A 19063-nucleotide genomic window follows, 5' to 3' on the forward strand; every position below is an offset into this window, starting at 1 on the left:
TGGCCCTACGCCGATGGGCAAAGCTACAGGACCCGGACTGTGTCTCTGTTTAAATTGAGCTGATACATATGACCCCGACCCTAAAAGCTCTCAATGTGGCCTACTTTGATAACAATTTCTCATTCTTAATCTATTATTAAATCAAGTACATCATGGAAATGATGAGGGAGGAGATCAATAAGGTATCCTCTCTTCTATCCCTTTCCCAAATTTTGATAAGATTATACAAAGTCACAAATAGCTAAGAATTGTAGTTCTTCACTCCCACAAGTCCTAAAATATTTTCAAATTAAGATACCTCAAAACCAAACAGAAGAAAAATATTACACATCGTATCATTGAAATAGGAAATATTCACATATTAAAGAAATAATTTTGAAGAAGGACCGAGGAAACAAACTTGATTGTAAGATGTATCAACTGGTTGAATGGTGTCTGATGTTGACTGAATGGATGAGTGATGATGTTTCAGGTATAAACAGCCACGGCCAAGGGCCTATGTTCGTGCAGGAGCCGGATCAGTGGGTGGAGCTATCCAACTCAAGTGGGGCTCTGCTGGTTTGCTCGGCCCATGGCAGTCCGCCGCCCGACATCCGATGGCTCGATGGCGAAGGCCGCGAACTCAATCACATGTCTTATCTCAGGTATGAGATCACCTAAAAATCTCTATAATATTCCTTGAAAATAATCTGAAAATATAATACAGTTTTTTTCAAATTGAAAATAAAATTTATTACCTATTTCACAATAGCCTACATTTATTGAAAAAAAAGTATATTAATTGGGCTGCTTGAATGTTTAATTACAGAAAGTCACTGGTATCCTTATTATATTTCATAAGAAACAAGAATAGTTTTGGCGATAACGCATCAAGTGTCGTTAAAAATTTTAATCACTTATACCATTATCATAATTATTTTATATGAATCACGAATAGTTTCTGTGATAACTTTGAAAAAAGTAAAGTCTAGTACCCTTATCATAGGCTACTCTATATCAAACAGGGATGGTTTCTGTGATAACGCAATTATCAAGTGTGGTTGAAAAAACTTGATCTCTAGTTCTCTTATCGTATCTCACATTAAACATGCCTAGTTCTGGTTAAATTGGAAGTGTACTTTCACTACTTGATAAGGGAATTATCGCTGAACCCAGTCGTGTGTGATATAGGGGTTCGATAAGGGCAATAGTAAATCTACATAATTTAACATTGAACATTATTACAACTGTAAAATATGTTCAATTATAGAATACATAATATTAATTTCAGCTTATCAACTATTTTCTGAGTATAATGGAATGAACATATCGTGAAGTTTATTGTGAATAATTCTTCATACAAAAATAACTAAATTTGTTACAATGAACACAAATACTACAAAAACCTGTGTGTACAATCATACAATAAAACAATCGTATAAGTTTACTCTGGTACAATGTTTGCGCAATTAGAATTTAGCTGGAAACGTTCTTTCATGAATACAGCTCTAAATTCATGATATATTTAGGAGGGAACAACGCTATCTATCAACAAACTAAAAAACTAACTGGTGAAATGTGACATCACATTGCTTGCTTGTGATTGGTTGGAGGCGTGGCTAGTATGGGCTGGTCTGTGTGGGACGACCAATGGCATTGCGTGAAAAAATTAAGGCAGTCCGACTGTATACGGCTCTGATTGGCTCAATTTTGTCGAAGAAAGAGCATTTATCGGTTCGAAAATAATTAGAACCAGACTGTAGTTCCTGTGTCCTAGCCAACTTCATTATTATCATCACTATCACGTAAATTAAAACTGACTTTTCACTAACTGTAAGTTATTTAATACTTCTAATACATTTTTGAGTAAATGTCATACTATCATAATGTGAGACTTTTCAGTACGAAATTTAAGATGGAGGCCGAAAAAAGCCAATGAATAGCAGACCAAGTGAATCCAAGAGAAGACTTGAATGTACAATTTCAGTGAAGCAAACCCCTTCAGACCATGGTCACCAACAAATTATTTCAACTCTGATCAAGTATCTGTTCTACAAAACAGGCTTACTTTCGACCCACTTTGCTTATTATTTGATCAGCTTAGAATTCAAGAAGTTTGTTGCAAATACTCCAGCTTGAAACTGCAGTGCTTTGAACTCGATCATCGATGGAACACAATTCAAAGTGCTTCTCTTCACAAGTAGTAGTGATTGTATTGGAAAATACAACACAGCCAAATAGAAGCGAGCACAGTTGAGCAGTCAACTCTTGACATAACTGGCCTGATGAAGCAAGTAGTGAGGCGAGAGGCAAGTAGAGGTAAGGTGGGGGAAAAGGGATGGTTGGTGAAGAGGCATGAAAGGGGCATGAAGCTAGGTGAGAGGCAACTGGGACCGAGTGGAGATGCAAGGGGCAACTAAAGGAAAATGGAGAGGCAAGAGAAGAGGCAAAAAGAGACGCGAGGCGATACAACATTCCGTTCAAAATCAATTTCGGCATACTTTCTGTGCAACTTGCGAGGCAAACCTCGCTATTGTATCGGCGCGTTGTTACGGACGATATCATCACATCGCGATCAAAATTGACTATTTCGATAGAAACTCATTTTGTTCCCAATACCAAGTGTTTTTTGGTTGGAAATCCGGTTGTACTCGAGGTCGTCAGTAGGCTATTATATCCTTTGTATTGAAAAATTCTGCATGATATAGTATAGTACAAGGCATAATGCTCAAATTCACATCTACTGTGTAACATAACTATTTCTATACACTGTATCCTAGCACGTTTTTCTATAATATAATAATTGAAGTTCTATAATATGAAATATTATACTCTGCATGGATGAATTATACAAAAATTGACGCAACTGGTGTATTCATTTGAATAGAATACAACTTGTCCAAGACCATAGGTAGAAAAATATGAAAAAGTGATGCCAAGGAATGCCAAGAAATAGATGGATACTGGGACAGGTTAATCTATAATTTCTGAAGTGAATTTGATGATGATAATGTGAACGATGTTTCAATATAGTATGGATGTGACCGTATGAATATCATATTGCTGCTGAATCGAGAGTATAATACATTGATCAAAAACTTCAACAAGTTTGTTACAGAACGAAACAAATTTAATAAATCAACAATAGACATAATATCCCATCTATGATTTGAAAGTATTTACAACCCACAAAACGGACATTTCCAGTGACACAATTTAGTATAATATCCAAACAAGTAAATTGAAACCCATAGAAATCTGTCAAATTATCTCTATATCAAGCTCTTCACAGCTTCACTCGTCGTTTGTTCAGGAAAACAATTCAAAGTGTCACAAAAAATCCACTGTGTTTCTTTTGGCTTAGCAGGTGGACTCGTCTCAACTTTGTCTGAGTCTTTCAGAGAATCGTGTTCAATCTCCTTGAATTTCGCATGAAGTCTCCTTGCGCGGCGTACAGAGCTCAGCATTATCTTTTTCCTGGACGTGAACATGTACCTTAGAATTGGCGTTTTCATTTTCTTTTGGCAAATTAGTGGCAGGTATAGAATTGCGCATACCAGAAGGCAGGTCCATACAACCCATAGAAAATGTAATAGCAGATTGATCAATTGTCCCAGCAAGATCCATGTGAAAATCTGAAAGTACCAGAACAAATAATAAAATATGATTAATGTTCAATGATTGAATCTCTTGCTTAGTATGTTCATTGTTTAACAAGAATCTTCATACTACTCGTATAATTGATTGATAGACTTAATTTTGGATTAGAGAGCAGCTCTCCAATTTGTAACCGCCATTCAATCACAATCAATTGAACTATTTCTCTCACTACAGTCTATAGATGCTTATGAGCTTTTTATCAGTTATTGAAAAGCTGAGAATAAAACTATTGAGAGATCGAGTTTATAAATTACTTCGAAATTTAGAATCATTTGATTATCTGTATATCATTACATACAAATTCATATAATGTGAAACTTAAAAAAATCCTGAGACTCCTAACAATAGTTCCAGAACGAAATTTAGCTGAATAGAATAGGATGACTGAGATGTTAGTTCAATATTTGAGCTCACCAGACCAACCACAGATAAAAGAGCACCTTTGAATTTGAATTCTCCTTGAAGATCATCATCAGTAATTGATTTGATCATCTATGAATAAAACAGAAAAATATAGTATAATTTAATTGCAAACTCTAAAATAAGCTGACTCTAAGCAAACTCTATAACTTGAAGAAATAAGCTGATGTTTTATTTTCATTGCAATCTAGTCTGGAAAGACTAATGAGCAATTCTCCCTAATGTGTTAAATTAATAAGATAGGTAGTTCTCACCAGGACTACTACTTCTAGCAACTAACTTGAAATTAACAAAAGATAACAATAGTAATGAATAAATAAATTATCATGTATTATAATATACACATCCACACTATCAACACTGCTCTGCTTTCGACATTTTCACTCCACAACACTACACAACTCAAAGGGTTTGGTCCGCTTCAATCTGCGCAGCATATTATGTGTATTGTCAAGTAGCTGAGCGACTTCTTCATTTTCATGCTGTTCGATCCTATCTGCATGCTTGCGTGCGAAGCGCCCAATCTCTGTTGCAACGAACTTCATCTATAGGTCTCTGTGAATGTCGGCGTTCCGGCTGAATCTTGGAGCATCGACGATGTTTCTCAAAACTTTTTTCTGCAATCTTTGAATTACATCAACATTGATCTTGCTGGCACAGCCCCAGAGTTGGGCTCCATACATCCATATGGGTTTCAGGATTTGCTTGTAGAGGAGGATCTTGTTGTAGGTTGAAAGAGCAGAATTTCGGCCTATCAACCAGTAGATTTTTCTATATCTGATACCTAGTTCTTCTCTCTTCTTCTTCTTCGCATGTGCTTTCCAACGCAACCTTGCATCCAGAGTCATGCCTAGGTATTCTGCCTCTTTAGCAAATGGAACAGATTTCCCATTGATGGCTAGGGGAATTTACTCAAATTTTCTGTTTGTGAAGTTGACTTGAACAGACTTGGTCTCTTTTACTTTGATTTTCAACAGTTTAGCCCAACTGAAGATTTCATCAGCAGTATCTTGAAGTTTCTTCATAGATTCCTGACGTGATGAATAAGCTGATGTGATGAATATTTGATTTATTGCTTCGTTTCATTGGAAGAACAATATTTCCAATCAATCAAATATCACATCAACTTCTAGTTGAAGTAGTTGAAAGTGATTTGATACTCTTAGCAGAATATTATCAGCGAAATAATATTATAAATATGAGTTGTACTGCTATGACAAATATGAGCTATTACAATGATAAACTTCTATGCAATACGAAATCTATGCCTTTAATTCAATCTAATATGATCCGTTTAAATTGAGAACATACTTCAACCCTGATACTAATTTTTCTCTTCTTGTATGGGAATAACAGTCGTACAATCGCCAAACCTGAATTTTTCCAAGATCCATTTGAATGCTGCTTCAAGTGGAAAAATGCGTTTGGATTAAGATATATTGATCATCAGAAATGATAAAAAATTTCGTCCTTCATGATGTTCAACTAACAATTATTATAATCTATCTCCTCTAAAAGACGGGGCTGTGATAATACAGAATGAGGTTGAATAGTTCTAATGATCACTGGCCCTTCCACCTCTAAGTTTATGTATAATCTAGTTTTATGTATATCCAGATCAATACCGACCAGACTAACAGTATAATTATTATCATTATATTTCTATTTCTAATACAGAAATCAATCAAATCATATCATTGAAATTATTTAAGAAAAACTTTGTTGAGTTCATACAAATATATTAATGTTCTTAATTATGTTGAACATGGATGTTCTTGTGAATTCGCTAGAATGGAACAATCTTGGCTAAAATCCGAATCCAAATGCTCCAGATGTATGTTGATTGGATTGATATCAGCCATAATTGATGACTTGCATTGCATGTGGTTGCATGGCGCGGTGGATGTCGGCAGCGTATTTTTAATCAAGAAGTTGAGTTGTAAAGAAAAGGTGTTGGTCGGTGGCGAATATAAAAGTTTTCCGCCGCGTAAATTAGTTCAGCTATTCGCTCGCCATGGAAGTTTACAACCGACTTTTAGCCACCATCACAAATGCAATCTTTATGATTGGTGAGGAATGAGGTGGAGTTCACTCTGCCATCCTCTCCAATTTCCTCCTTCAAAACATCATCATCTCTTTCTTCTCTCCCTACTCCTTCTCCTTGTTTCTAATCTACTTTTTCTTTCTTCTATACTCTTAATCATGTATCTTCTCGCTACTTCTCCCTCTAAACTATTCTATTTTATATTTTTAGTTTCATTCTACTTTCTTTTACGTTTTTCCTTATCTTATCCCTTCATCAGCTACTCCATTATCATCCATTCCGCATACTCATTTATTCTTCTCCACATCTATATTTCCTCAACTTATCATTCTCCTTCTTCTTCTTCTTTTCATATTTTTCTCCTTTTTCTTCTTCTTCTTCTTCGTCCTCTTCTTCTTCCTATCTCCTTTCTTCTCCAATTTCTGAGTCTCTCTATTCATCTTTCCCAGTTTGTTTTTTCTTTATTTTCATTTCCTTCTGCTTCTTGTTATTTTTCTACTTATTATCCCTTCATCAGCTACTCCATTATCATCCCTTCCGCATACTCATTTATTCTTCTCCACATCTATATTCCCTTCTTCCTCTTCTTTTTCTCCTCCTACTTCTTCTTTTTCTTCTTATTCTTTTTATTCTTCTCATCCTCTTGTTCTTCTTCTTTTTCTCCTCATCCTCTTCTTTCTTCAATTTCTGAGTCTCCTTATTCATCTTCTCAGTTTGCTTTTGTCTTTATTTCTACTTTATCTGCTTTTTGTTATTTTTCTACTTCTTCTTGTTCTTTCCCTTCTACACCCTTACACTTCATCACTCACCATCTGCTCAGAATAGTGTGGAGAGGAGAAGAGCGCTCTACCCGACGGCTAGACTTTTAGAGCCAAGACGAGAAAAATGAGCACGTACAACAAATATTGTATAAGGCAACATGCAGCAAAACATACAGATTGTTTCTAGCCTCGCTATGATGTAATTGAACTCCAACCTCTCACTCACTTTCTCCTGTATTTTGAATTTCAAACGCTGTGTTCTCCAAAGTATAGAAATAAAATGATTAAGGGGTATCAAGAAGGAAAACTTCAAACTAAAAACTGAACTTCAATTTTTGAACTATGAATTGCTGAGTATAGAAAGAAACATTCATTGATGTAGATTCTAAACATTTTACAAACTTCATCTTTCTTATAAGTATCGATTACATCTTTAAGGGGTATTGGCAAAAAAACAACTTCAATCTAAAACCTAAACGTCAATCCTTGTATTATGAATAGCAGAACGTTATGAGAACAATCATATTATATTTTAATAATGATTAGTGATTGTCAATGAATGAGAAAATGAATAAATAAAATAACCATTAAAGATTCATATTTTATAAATGTTATCTTTCTTATAAGTAACGATTAAATCTTGTTATCAAGTTCTTCATAAATTGAAAAGCAAAGTTTAAATTATCTCAATTGAATTTCATCCATTTCAATGCAATAAGTCAAAACCCATAGAAGTAACTTAATAGTTATAAATTATGATAGATTTGGTACCATTATTTAACAACTCTGTACCGTTTGATAGAAAAGCGTTTTTAAATGTGAAATATTTCAACTTGAATGCAGATTGAAAAAATGAACGTAAGGCCGACAAATAATGCTAATTGAATGATATGACAATGGATTCCATAGAATAATCCGCTCTAGGGAGTATATTGGTTCTGATTTTGATCTGATTCTCTCTAAAGAATTCTCTCTGAAGGAGAGAGAAGGATTCTCTCTGAACATTCTCTCTGAGAATATTGTACTACTGAATTGCAATAGCATTAATAAAGATAACAAAAAACAATTATCAAAATATACTCATATCAATATCAGAGCAAACCAGTTTCAAAAAGTATACATTATTTCTCCATCCGATAGTTTTTGAAGTTTTTGTTTACGACATATCCGCGGGTTGTAGAAAACCTGCTTTTTATTTTCCGTGATTTCTACGTTAATGATCTAATAGTAGCTATTCTAAAGATATGTATTTTAATAAACTGTATTAATATTATGGAATCTACTTACGTTTCCAGTGGAGACTGTTTAAAATTGTCACTCAAACAAGCACAAGAATATAAAACTCCCCTCAAATATCTCCATTACTAACAAATTATACCAATTTACGTACAATTTTCATGGTTAGATGTTTATGTTTATGATGCTATCAAGATTTTTGTTTCTATAATCAATTAATAAGTAAGTAATCTGTTTTATGCACATATGTTTCTTAGTTACATAGTTTTGGATGAAAATAAGTTTCACAAATAAATGCTATTTCGTGATTTGTCATATTAATACTTCTCAGGTTGTGGAACCTGCTCTTCATTTTCGTTAATGAATTATCTGTTTGTTAATAATCTGGAAGTAGCCATTCTTTTAATCTAAAAATATGCTTCACAGTCCATATATTAATAATATTATATCGATAATTTGAGATTATATGAATGATGCTTTTTGAAAATATATATTTTATACTCATCTATTTCACTATCCATGACGAACTTCAAGTAATAATCCGTTTTTAACTATTTTCAACGACACTACAGTCTGATTAGATTGTAGTGTCGTTGAAAATAGCTGTTAAAAACGGAATTTATTTTATATAATATTTAATCGCTGATTATGTTTAATATCTCCCCTACTTTACTAGTAGTTCTGTGAACAGTAGACCTCACGCAGTATCCTCATCCATGAGTACCTGATGTCACTTGTTTTAGATGTTAACAAACTCAGTTCACGTTTGAATTTGTATTCCATATGATATAATTCATCCAGTTCCGTGATAATCTTTCTATCTGATGAAAATTAATTTTTTACGATCAAAAATGTTATAATTTCCCCAGCATTATTTAGTTCATTTGTTTATTTTTAATTAGTTTTTTTCGAATGTGAGAATATTGATACTAATGGGCACGCATAATAATACCATGACTGCAAAACAAAATATTGAAACCAAAGACCTTGAATCTGCGATTAGACAAAAGTTATTAACAAAATGTTAATAACTCAATCCTTATAGATTCTATTATATTGATCATACACATGATAAAGATGTATGTTTGTCAACTTCCGTTCAATCTAATAGAATCTATAAGGATTAAGTTATCAACATTTTGTTAATAACTTTGGTGTAAACCCAGCTTAAAGATGCATACCGGTACCTCTTCAAGGTCTTTGATTGAAACTATAGACCTTATACAAATACAGTAATAGACTGGCATCTCCACACATCTGTGTAATCAATTGTCAGCTGATTTATGATTAATAATTCTATAGTCTGATTTTTACTCTAATACTGGCGTATGAAGGAGGCTCCTTTTTCCTTTTATATCATCCTTGAGATGTAAAATTTTCAAAAACCTTGTATATACGTCGACGCGCAATTTAAAAAGGAACATACCTGTCAAATTTCATGAAAATCTATTACCGCGTTTCGCCGTGAATGCGCAACATATAAACATATAAACATTTAAACATTAAGAGAAATGCCAAACCGTCGACTTGAATTTTAGACCTCACTTCGTTCGGTCAATAATCAAATGATATATCAGTTTTAAATATTGGTACTATGAATACGATCATGATGATGACAGCGATGCCATCAGAGTAGGTCTTCAAGAGATGAGAAAAAACTGAAGGAATCTTGAATAATCTATCTGTTTTGGATTCCTTGGTATGAGCCACATCATTGATTCTCTGAAATTTTGACAATAAACGGGTAATGAAATATGAAAACTATATTCCATGTTGATTGAATCATAATTATTTAAGAGGGGAGGAAATTTTATTGGAGTACATTTAAAATAAATAAATGCAATATTTGAGGGAAACCAAACAATCAACCAAAACTACTCATATCTTTTTATTCTATTTTATTCTATCTCTAAACTTTATCTCGAGCATTAGCCTATAGCATCCAAATAATTGGTACATCTATTTATTTATTTATTTATCCATAGACAATAGATACAATGCAGCTAGAAACAACAGGCATTCGCCCAAAACTGCTTCAAACCTTTATTTGGAATACACAGTCTAGAGGTTATGTAAATGATAATTAAATTCACACACTAATTTGAGTCCAAAAAATGAATGTACTACAACAACTCGTAACAACCTATTAGTTGTAACCTTGAAATGGAAGATCAATAATGAATCGATCATTATTATCAGAGATATTGTAAAGTATTTGAAATTTGGGTAGATGTAAAAATCCCTAGCTGAAGTACTAATAGGTCTGAATAAAGTAACTGGCTAATATCGCCAATGAGATAACCATAAAGATTAGATAGCATCAGCTTGTTCTGGCTAAACGGTACAATAACCTAAAAAGGAATTGAAAGAATTTTTTGCTAATATATAATATTATATAAAATTTTTTGAAGATTGAGGTTAGGTATAAACATTCAGTGATCGGCGACCTAACGATCGACCGAGTCAAGCAACGTAGAATCTGACCAAACCCCTTGGCAGAGATCTATTGCAGCAGAACGGTATGCAATTTGAAAGAACAAATGGTCACGTGGCTAACTATTAGGAAGCATGAAATAAATATTAGTATATAGAATATTAACCAGCATGTAGAGAGCATACTTAAAAAACCTAATAAAAATAATTAAGTGTATTCAGGATATAGGAGGTTACCAAGCGCATGAATACTGAAACAATTTGCATGCACCAATAGCATAATGGCAGTTAATAGGCGGCAATAGTATGCCAATTCAAAAATATTTATATATATTTCTATAAATGTTTGGGATTTATGTTAAATTATTGTATAGTCTATGTTATAGAGATGGCCCGAAGGCAAAGAAATTATTAAACATACAACCTAAGTAATAATTTGATATTTTAGTACGATCTATTTGAACCTTTAATGGCGGAGGACTAGGATATTCAAATTTTATGTAAATTTGAAAATCGGAAATAAGAATTGTAAAATTGAAGAAGGAGAACCGAAGACTCGCCAGCCAAATGCCACCATGAGAGGACCCTAAATATTTTAGAGCGTAATACCTTGCTATAACTTGTAAAAGCTTAAGTTAGATTGAATTATTAAATTTCTTAAAAGACTTTGTGATGCTCTTATAAAGCAGAAGTCATTTTCAATTTCAAATAATTTTTGTAACCCCTTGGAAGAGACGATTCCGGCTACCATATTCCAGGACCACCAGGAGTTGGATCGACATCGGCGGCTTATAAGAAGATTTCGACACGTGAGTGAGAAATATTGAATTAGTGATGGGCGCCCTAGTGCTTCGAGTTTATCTAATAATCAAAGCTAGCTCGTCGAAAGGGTTTTATTATAAATTAAGAATTTAATAAAAAATACTTGCGCAAGTAAATATAGTATTAAAGGTATTTTATTAAAGGAGTAAATGAATCAGTACATTTCAGAAAATTCTATTAAATCAAAGAAGTATAAAATCTAGGCTATTAAAACATATGCATATGATCTTTAATTTTTGCAATGATTTGCGATAATTTGTGTAGCTCTAATTCACTAGATGAATTGCTCTACTTATTCCATCAGGTGCCGAATCTTGCACCCTGAGATAAAATATATATTCATTACGAAGAAATCTATTAGATATTAGAGAATTTAATATATATATTTGGATTATTATATGCCAATTTATCAAGTCGATCTTAAGGAACCTTATTTTGTAATAGAATTGTCCAGGTCGACAAGTATTAGCAAGCTTATATCGCAGCTACATGCATAAGGATGCATATGATTTAAAATAAAGGCACATGGTAATGTTTCGTGCTATAAATCTAGAGTATAATGTTTAGCCTGTGATATTTTACTGATTTCAATTATTGTTCTATTTTTATATTATATATTTTTTATCGCTCTTTATATTTTTTGCCTTGATCTATTTTTTGCATTATTTGTTAATATATGTATCAAATTGTCTATGGTGTGCAATTTATTTTATTTCCTCAACACTATAGTATAAGTATCATATTTATAAATATTTATTTTTTAATGAATTACAAGAGTTATAGGGGAAGCTCATATCTGGGCCTATAAAGACTTTTATGAGACTATGTACTATTAAAAAACCACGACCTGATTTATATAATTATATCAAATATTTCATGCTCTACCGACTGATGCCAAGCAGGAGGCTAATCGTTATTTAAATATAAAGAATAACGTGACAATATATAATAGGTTATACAGGAATATTATGTTTTGTTTTTTATTTTTATCTTTGGTGATTGTAAACATTTATCTATGTTCTCGAATATTGATTGTACAGCCCTGTAGAGGTTCTTAATTGAGTACTTGATATTGCTTCATTCTTATTCCGATTCACAAGCCTATTTCCATTCATATGAAATATCTATTTATATGAACTAAGCAAATTCAACGCCGTGATAGTGACGGTTGCTCCATCATCATTGCCGGCCACTGTATATCTTAAGTCCTCAACTGAACGTTTTATTGTTTGTTTGGAAGTCCCACTCTATTACATACAATATCCAGATAAATCGTCTTATAAAATTATCTGATCTTGGTTTTAATGGTGATAATGAATATTCCTTATACTCAATTCTCAGTATCTACTTAATTGATAAGTTCCTCACCAAGTCACTTCTAATGAATCGAGTGCTAAATAATAATTCCATCAACAATCAATTTGCAGAGTAAATTGATTATATTTGACGCACCATCAGTAACTAAGATCTACATCTTGTGTATCAGTGTGTAGACGATAGACGACAGCCTTTTTCCGCAATTTTCAATTTACTTTTCAATTTGAGCTTTAATTAAATGGGGAATTAGCCGGCTAGATATCTGCCGGGAGGCAAGCGAGAAAAAACATATTTTCTGTTGCTTCGATAGAAACATTAGACGCAGTAATGCGGGATGGAGGCTGCCCGGGGTGAAATAATATTACGTGACAGGAGAAATGGAATCGGAGACGATGGAGGAGAGGTAGGTGATTGAGGAGCGAGAGCGGGTGGTGGTAGAGTAGAGTTGAGCCACTGCTCGTCGTGTCTCGGAGGGAGAGTCAAACTCAATTAACAACTCGTTAAGGTTCGTGTCCAGGGGCAAACTTCGTCCTCATTCTGTATCTCGATAGGTCCGACGACCAAAAGAGAGAAGTCCGAGGCCTAACGACATCACTACAACCTCTTTTCCTCCTAGTTTTCCTTGTCATCCACCCTCTTTGCCAGCTTCTTCATCCTCTTTTCTCCCACGTTTCCTCCTACTTTTATACAGCGTTTCCCACCATTCGTTTATCTTACTTTATGAACTCTACTTCCACCCTATCTTTCTGTTCTTTCCTCCACATTCTCACCCCTTGATTTCTTTGTCCATGGCCATTTACACCATTCGCATCTTACTCCCCCACCTCCGGCTTCAACTTATCCAACAACAGCCCAACGCTGTTCACCAGCTTAACTTTTCTTACAAAAATCACAATTCTCTTTTCGTTGAATCCAATTTCCACTTTACAACTACGATCCTTCCAACTTCTCTCTCCATGTCTTCTCACTCTGCCCATCTTTTTTCTTTCCACGCTCATCATGTTCTGTTTCTTCCCTCATCTCACCCTTCTTCCTTCCTTGACGCACCGACTTACTAACTTTTTTGCTTTCACTCCTCCTTCCTTTTCTTTTGCTGCTCTACCTTCTCACTTATTTGCCATCGCCCCAACTTGGTGCACACTGGTCGGGGCTCAACAAAGGCCAGTAATTAGTCGGAAAGCTCATTGCTGTTCCTTTTTAGCAATAAACCGACATCTTTAGCCGTTTATTGCAAGTTTCTAATTTGATCGTCTCATGACACAAATGAACTGCTGCAAGTTGTTTCCGGTCTGATTTATAATTGAAACCAAGTTCAATGGTTCAGAATAATTCCATTATTCTGTATTCTCAACTATTCGAATACCGAATACTTGTTGGATATGTTAAAAGATTTTCAAATTATCTAAAATCAAATATAAGCCATATACGTTGATAATTTATCAAAATATTCTACATAAATAACGTTATGTAGTTAACGTAATCTATAATTCAAAGCCAGAATCATTCAAGAGCCCAGCAAATATGCTGGATTCCATGTATGTTGTTTGGATGGCGATTTCACATGCATATAATTATTCACATGAATGTCATACTATGAAAACCACTGGATTTTAGACCTGACAAAACCACCACTCATATCAGTACCTCACTAATCAGTGATTAGTTTTTTGTTATTGAGGTTAGATTTTTGTGTTTCTATTAGTGCTAAGCGGGATTTTTGATTGTAAAACTTTGTTTTCTCTTTTTTTTCTGGTTATTTTTATTATTTTTGGTTTTCATTTTTTATTACTTATGCCTACTTTAAAGAACCTTTTTCTGTTCAATGATGCACCTGTAATGCGGACGTGACCTTGCTATCAAGGTCATTTGCATGCAGTGTTCTATTTCGTACAATGTATTTTTTTAATTTCTATGATTATGCATGTATATTTCAATTATTGAGAATATTTACTAGTGACCCTGTATTTTGTATTTTGGCGAAATAAAGTTTCTTTCTTTCTTTTTTCTTCTTTCTTTCTTTCTTTGTACTTTGACAAATTTTGTTGTGAAAGTGGATAATACTAATTATCATACAGCCTAATACTCTTCAAACTATGATTTCCATGATTCAAGATTTTTTTCACGTTTTTATTTGATAATATTGGAGAGGAAACTACTAGGATCTGTACTATAATTGTATACTCCAATCAATGAAAAATTGCAGTTGGACCACGAAATAAGCATTAGCCTACAATTATTATAGCAATATTCTACCAATCAATTTAAACAGAATAATGGAGATAATTCCATGCAGAGAACACTATATTCTATTTGGAAAACCTAGGATGAAATGTTATATTCTTCTGAAAATTTTTCAAAACTTGACTTCATGGCTGATAAGCCTTGGTTACATTTGAATAATATGAGTACAGAAAGAGGTCTTGCTCCATAGATTACAGGATAACAGTATGATTTAGAAATACAAAATCTACAAATACTGCACTGAATCATAATGAGGCTTTGATAATCGACGTATCCTACCCCTTGTTGCTCCACGCCTCTCTACAATTCTCAACGTCTCTTATTATCTTCAACTTACATTATTTTCTCTCAACGGAACTGATACAAAGTTTTCTTTGTAACTGGGAGAAACAACAGACAGTCTGGTCTTTGTCAACTGGCATTATACGATTTTTTCTTATCAACTCAAGTTAAACGAATCATTTTCCTTTCCAAGGTTATGCAATCGAACGATTTGAAGTTTTACATAGTTTGTTGTGAAACTCATGTTATGTAATTTCTCATGAATTAGCAACGGCGAACTGTTTATTGGATTATCTATTGTAATACGAATCTTCAAAAACCAAAGTTCACAAATCATGAATTTTTTAACGTCTGTTTAATGAGTTGAGACTGTTTTAATGAGTTGGAGAAACAGTATATGACCTATCAACAGATAAACCGCGTTGGAATTACTCAAACTTATCACTTAAAGCCGCAACTGGATGTAACATTAAACCAAAAATCAAATTAAGTGCAGCGTTAAACCACAGGCTGATTGTTCAATGTAGCAAATTACGTTCATTTGTCTTGGTAAGCGAACACTCGCCAACGTTAGGATATTACATGGTTAATCATAATAAATGTAGCAGCCTTATTACTACCACCGCACAGCCACGGCAAAGGAAAGGCGAATATATAGGAGGCAGTGGTGAACAGCTCTTCTCCTTCACTTGCTACCATAAAATTCAGCACCAGTCCCCCTGTCACGGTGTTTCTTCAGCCATTTATTTTCATTTTGCTCATAACTTGCATTCTTTCTACGCTCGGTTCTCCGAAAGTGAAATTTTCGCTCCCCCCCTGCCATCACTCCAACACCCACAACCCCCAACCCCCACGTTGGCGTGAAATGTCGTCTACATTGTCGCTACTCTCTCAACGAGAAAAAAGTTCTACGTGAAGAATATAAATCTATCCTCGGCGGCAGCTCCAACATCTTCCCAGAGCCCATTATATTTTCTATCATGACAAACTGTAGAATTTGCTTTTGAATAACACATCGAGTGGAAAGTTATCACCGGTAAAAGCTGTTAAGTTCCAGAATAAATAGAGGAAGTATAGTGGTTACAAGATGTGACTGCCTGTAAATTTAGTGTGGTACTTAGTCTTTTGATTCTACAACAAGAAGTAGTCAAGAGAAACATTCTTAATGTAAAGGTTTTGTTTCAAGGAAGGATGATGAGGGAAAGTTCATGAACAATAAACAATACTCCTGTAATAATACCTATGATAATAAAATCTGTGAACGATATTTTTTTTCTTCCAATACTTATCTTTCAGCATTCTAGGTTGAATGTTTTACATTCCCAATTATTATGAGGATGATTACAATCTTTTTCTTTCTTCACGACAACTTAAACTTCCCTCTTGAATCTCAAACAAATTCAAGCAGTATTCTCCAACACAAACCATGAAATTATTCAAGTCTAATCATAGAATTTATTGTATTTGACTGCTAATCACAAACATGATTTTTTGGGTGTTCAAATCACGAGTACATTAAGCTCACAGAAGAACTGAATTTCTCAGAAAACTAATATTGAATTCCAAACTAGAATAATAATTTCAATTTGAAGAATTTTCAAGAAATAATTCAACACCTCCAAGAATACATATTCGTTATTTATTTTTTCAATAAAAAGGTGACATTTATGATTGAAGATGAAGAGATGAGCATTGCAATTGTGGAAGAATTATTTGAATTGAAGAGTATTCTTCAAGGCAGGCTACATGTATCTCCTTGGATTGGTCTTATTGGATTCGGTTGACTTCTGTGGATAGACTACTTCCATTTCATCCGACTAACATCATCAACATGAACGTATCCGTAAAGATGAGTTGACTAACCAAATTTTTATCTTGTATCTGTCTAATGATTTCTATGAGTCTGTAATTTTTGCGAAAATAATGAGGTGATTCATTACATATCACATTTCTGCACGGACAAATACTCAACGGAACCGGAACAAAACAAGCCTATAACCTGAACAACGGTATCTTGCATTGCTTCTGATGAATTTTACATAATGAATATCACTTTTGTATTAATATAATGTGGGAAATATTTCATTTTGAAAGTTACCATCCCACACATGATCTTAAAATGTTTAAAATGTTATTAAATGAAGTAACAAACTCACCAGAAATAAACATTCTGTCATTGAAATGGGATCCCATTTTAACTTAAATAAACAGAAGTTTATGAAGTGAGTTGGGAGTGTCTTATTTTGAAATATAAGATATCCTGCATATTATATTGTAATATGGGGAATATTGAGTGGTTTGAATTGTAGTTTTTTTGTGCCTTTCTTTCAGGTTGTTGAACTAATCAAAATTGGACTAAATTTTTCCAATATGAACTCACGTGAACCTTGTTCTTGATAATTGAATAATTTATTCATGCACAAAGTAAGCACCTAAATTTTGTGTTGCCATGAAAGATTTGCTAACTTGCTTCTTATCCATCCAAATTATTGTAGTCTTCTAGCATTTCCATAGTACTGGCTTGAATTTCGTAATGAAATTAATGCAAACGTATTTAGAAATGTATTTGAACCGTGTGACTCCACGTCGTTTCAACCTGAAATTATTAGGCAGGGCGCTCCACGTGCTTTCTTGAAAATCGGAAAATTTGAGTGGAAGAGCGGCAGTTCTGATTGAGTCGTCACTGCGAGAAGAACTGATGTAGTCGCAGAACAAGTCTCGGTCTCTAATTTGGGCTTCGGCCTAATTAGATGAAAAATCTCCTTATTATTTTATTTTGTATAAATTAAAAGCATGTAGTCTGAAATATAGTACCGTAGTTGAAATGTAAGTGTGAGTGATTGTGAGTGCCGATTTATTTGTTAAATTTTCAATTCAATGGTGAGTGCCAAAATTATTTTATTAAGCTCAAATAGATTGACCAGATAAATTGACCGAGGCCCTAAATTTATTGTAGAGTGAGTTATCAAATTCTTGACTTAATATCAATTATGAATAATTGCGATAAAGTAGTAATTTGAGAAATTAAATTTTTTAATGTTGTAATATTGAAACAAGTAATTGAATAAATAACCGGATTGATTACAGTGAATATTATAATTCGATGTAACAGAATTTCAAAGATGACCGATAATTGTATAATTTAACTAATAAATTAATATCAATAGCATTTCTACAAAATCTTTTATTTTACGTTCCTGGCTCGTGATAAGTTACTTGTTTCTAAAACAGGTGTTGTTAAACAATAGTAAAGATCTTGGCTTTTGCATGAACGAATCCATCCAACGCTCCCAACCGTGGATTCAAATAATTTAAACAGTTGAGTGGAGATTTTTAAAGCAATTATTATATATTTTTCCTTGTTATAAAATTTGGGGCTAACAAAGTACCCCTGGCCTCCCATCGTTACAAATGATGTCAAGTGTGGGGTAGTATAAAAAATACCTCCACCCGTTACAATGAAGTCAGGTGTGGGTATTGGTTATATAAATACCTCCTCCCATTACAATATGAACAGTATTTTGGAAAGATGAGAACTCATGATTTAAGGAGTATATTGTTTTTCAAGTCGAATTTTGCTAGAATGAGATACTATATCTCAATAATCAAGCCACAGAAGGAGTATCTACCAGAAGTGGATCAGTGTTCACATGATCTTAATAATTGATAACATTGATAGATCTGGGATTCTCAAGTAGTTATTATTCCTAAGCATCAAAAGTCTTTGGTTTCATTCATATCACAATAGTATACTAAAATGTCTTGTTAAAAAGATCACATTGCGTACGCCTCTCCCGATACTATCTTATTTGCCGTAATTTGATGAATTTAGTTTTATGATAGTTATTGGAATTCTCCTCACACCGAT

General features: G+C 33.6%; 2 protein-coding genes across 2 annotated transcripts in view; one reads left to right on the plus strand and one right to left on the minus strand.

The window, feature by feature from the left end:
• LOC111056679 (Down syndrome cell adhesion molecule-like protein Dscam2) overlaps positions 1–19063 on the plus strand; it is a 262768-nt gene that overhangs the window by 90816 nt on the left and 152889 nt on the right. Inside the window, exon 3 of the mRNA XM_039421737.1 lies at positions 473–644. Within this exon, the coding sequence (XP_039277671.1) occupies positions 473–644 (172 nt within the window). The remainder of the gene's footprint in view (positions 1–472; positions 645–19063) is intronic.
• On the minus strand, positions 3085–8479 carry LOC111050591. Its single transcript, XM_022336936.2, has 3 exons — positions 8152–8479; positions 4054–4131; positions 3085–3614 (listed from the first exon to the last, which is right to left on the minus strand). Exons 2-3 carry the CDS (start codon positions 4129–4131, stop codon positions 3252–3254), a joined length of 441 nt encoding a protein of 146 aa, XP_022192628.2. The 5' UTR covers positions 8152–8479; the 3' UTR covers positions 3085–3251.

Source organism: Nilaparvata lugens, chromosome 2 (genome assembly GCF_014356525.2).
Source record: "Nilaparvata lugens isolate BPH chromosome 2, ASM1435652v1, whole genome shotgun sequence".
Classification (NCBI taxonomy): domain Eukaryota; kingdom Metazoa; phylum Arthropoda; class Insecta; order Hemiptera; family Delphacidae; genus Nilaparvata; species Nilaparvata lugens.

Coding starts and splice junctions, on each gene's coding strand:
- LOC111050591 (XM_022336936.2), bottom strand. CDS start 4,131: ATGATCAAATCAATTACTGATGATGATCTTCAAGGAGAATTCAAATTC. Junction 3,615..4,053: donor TTTTATCTGTGGTTGGTCTG/GTGAGCTCAAAT, acceptor TGGTACTTTCAG/ATTTTCACATGGATCTTGCT.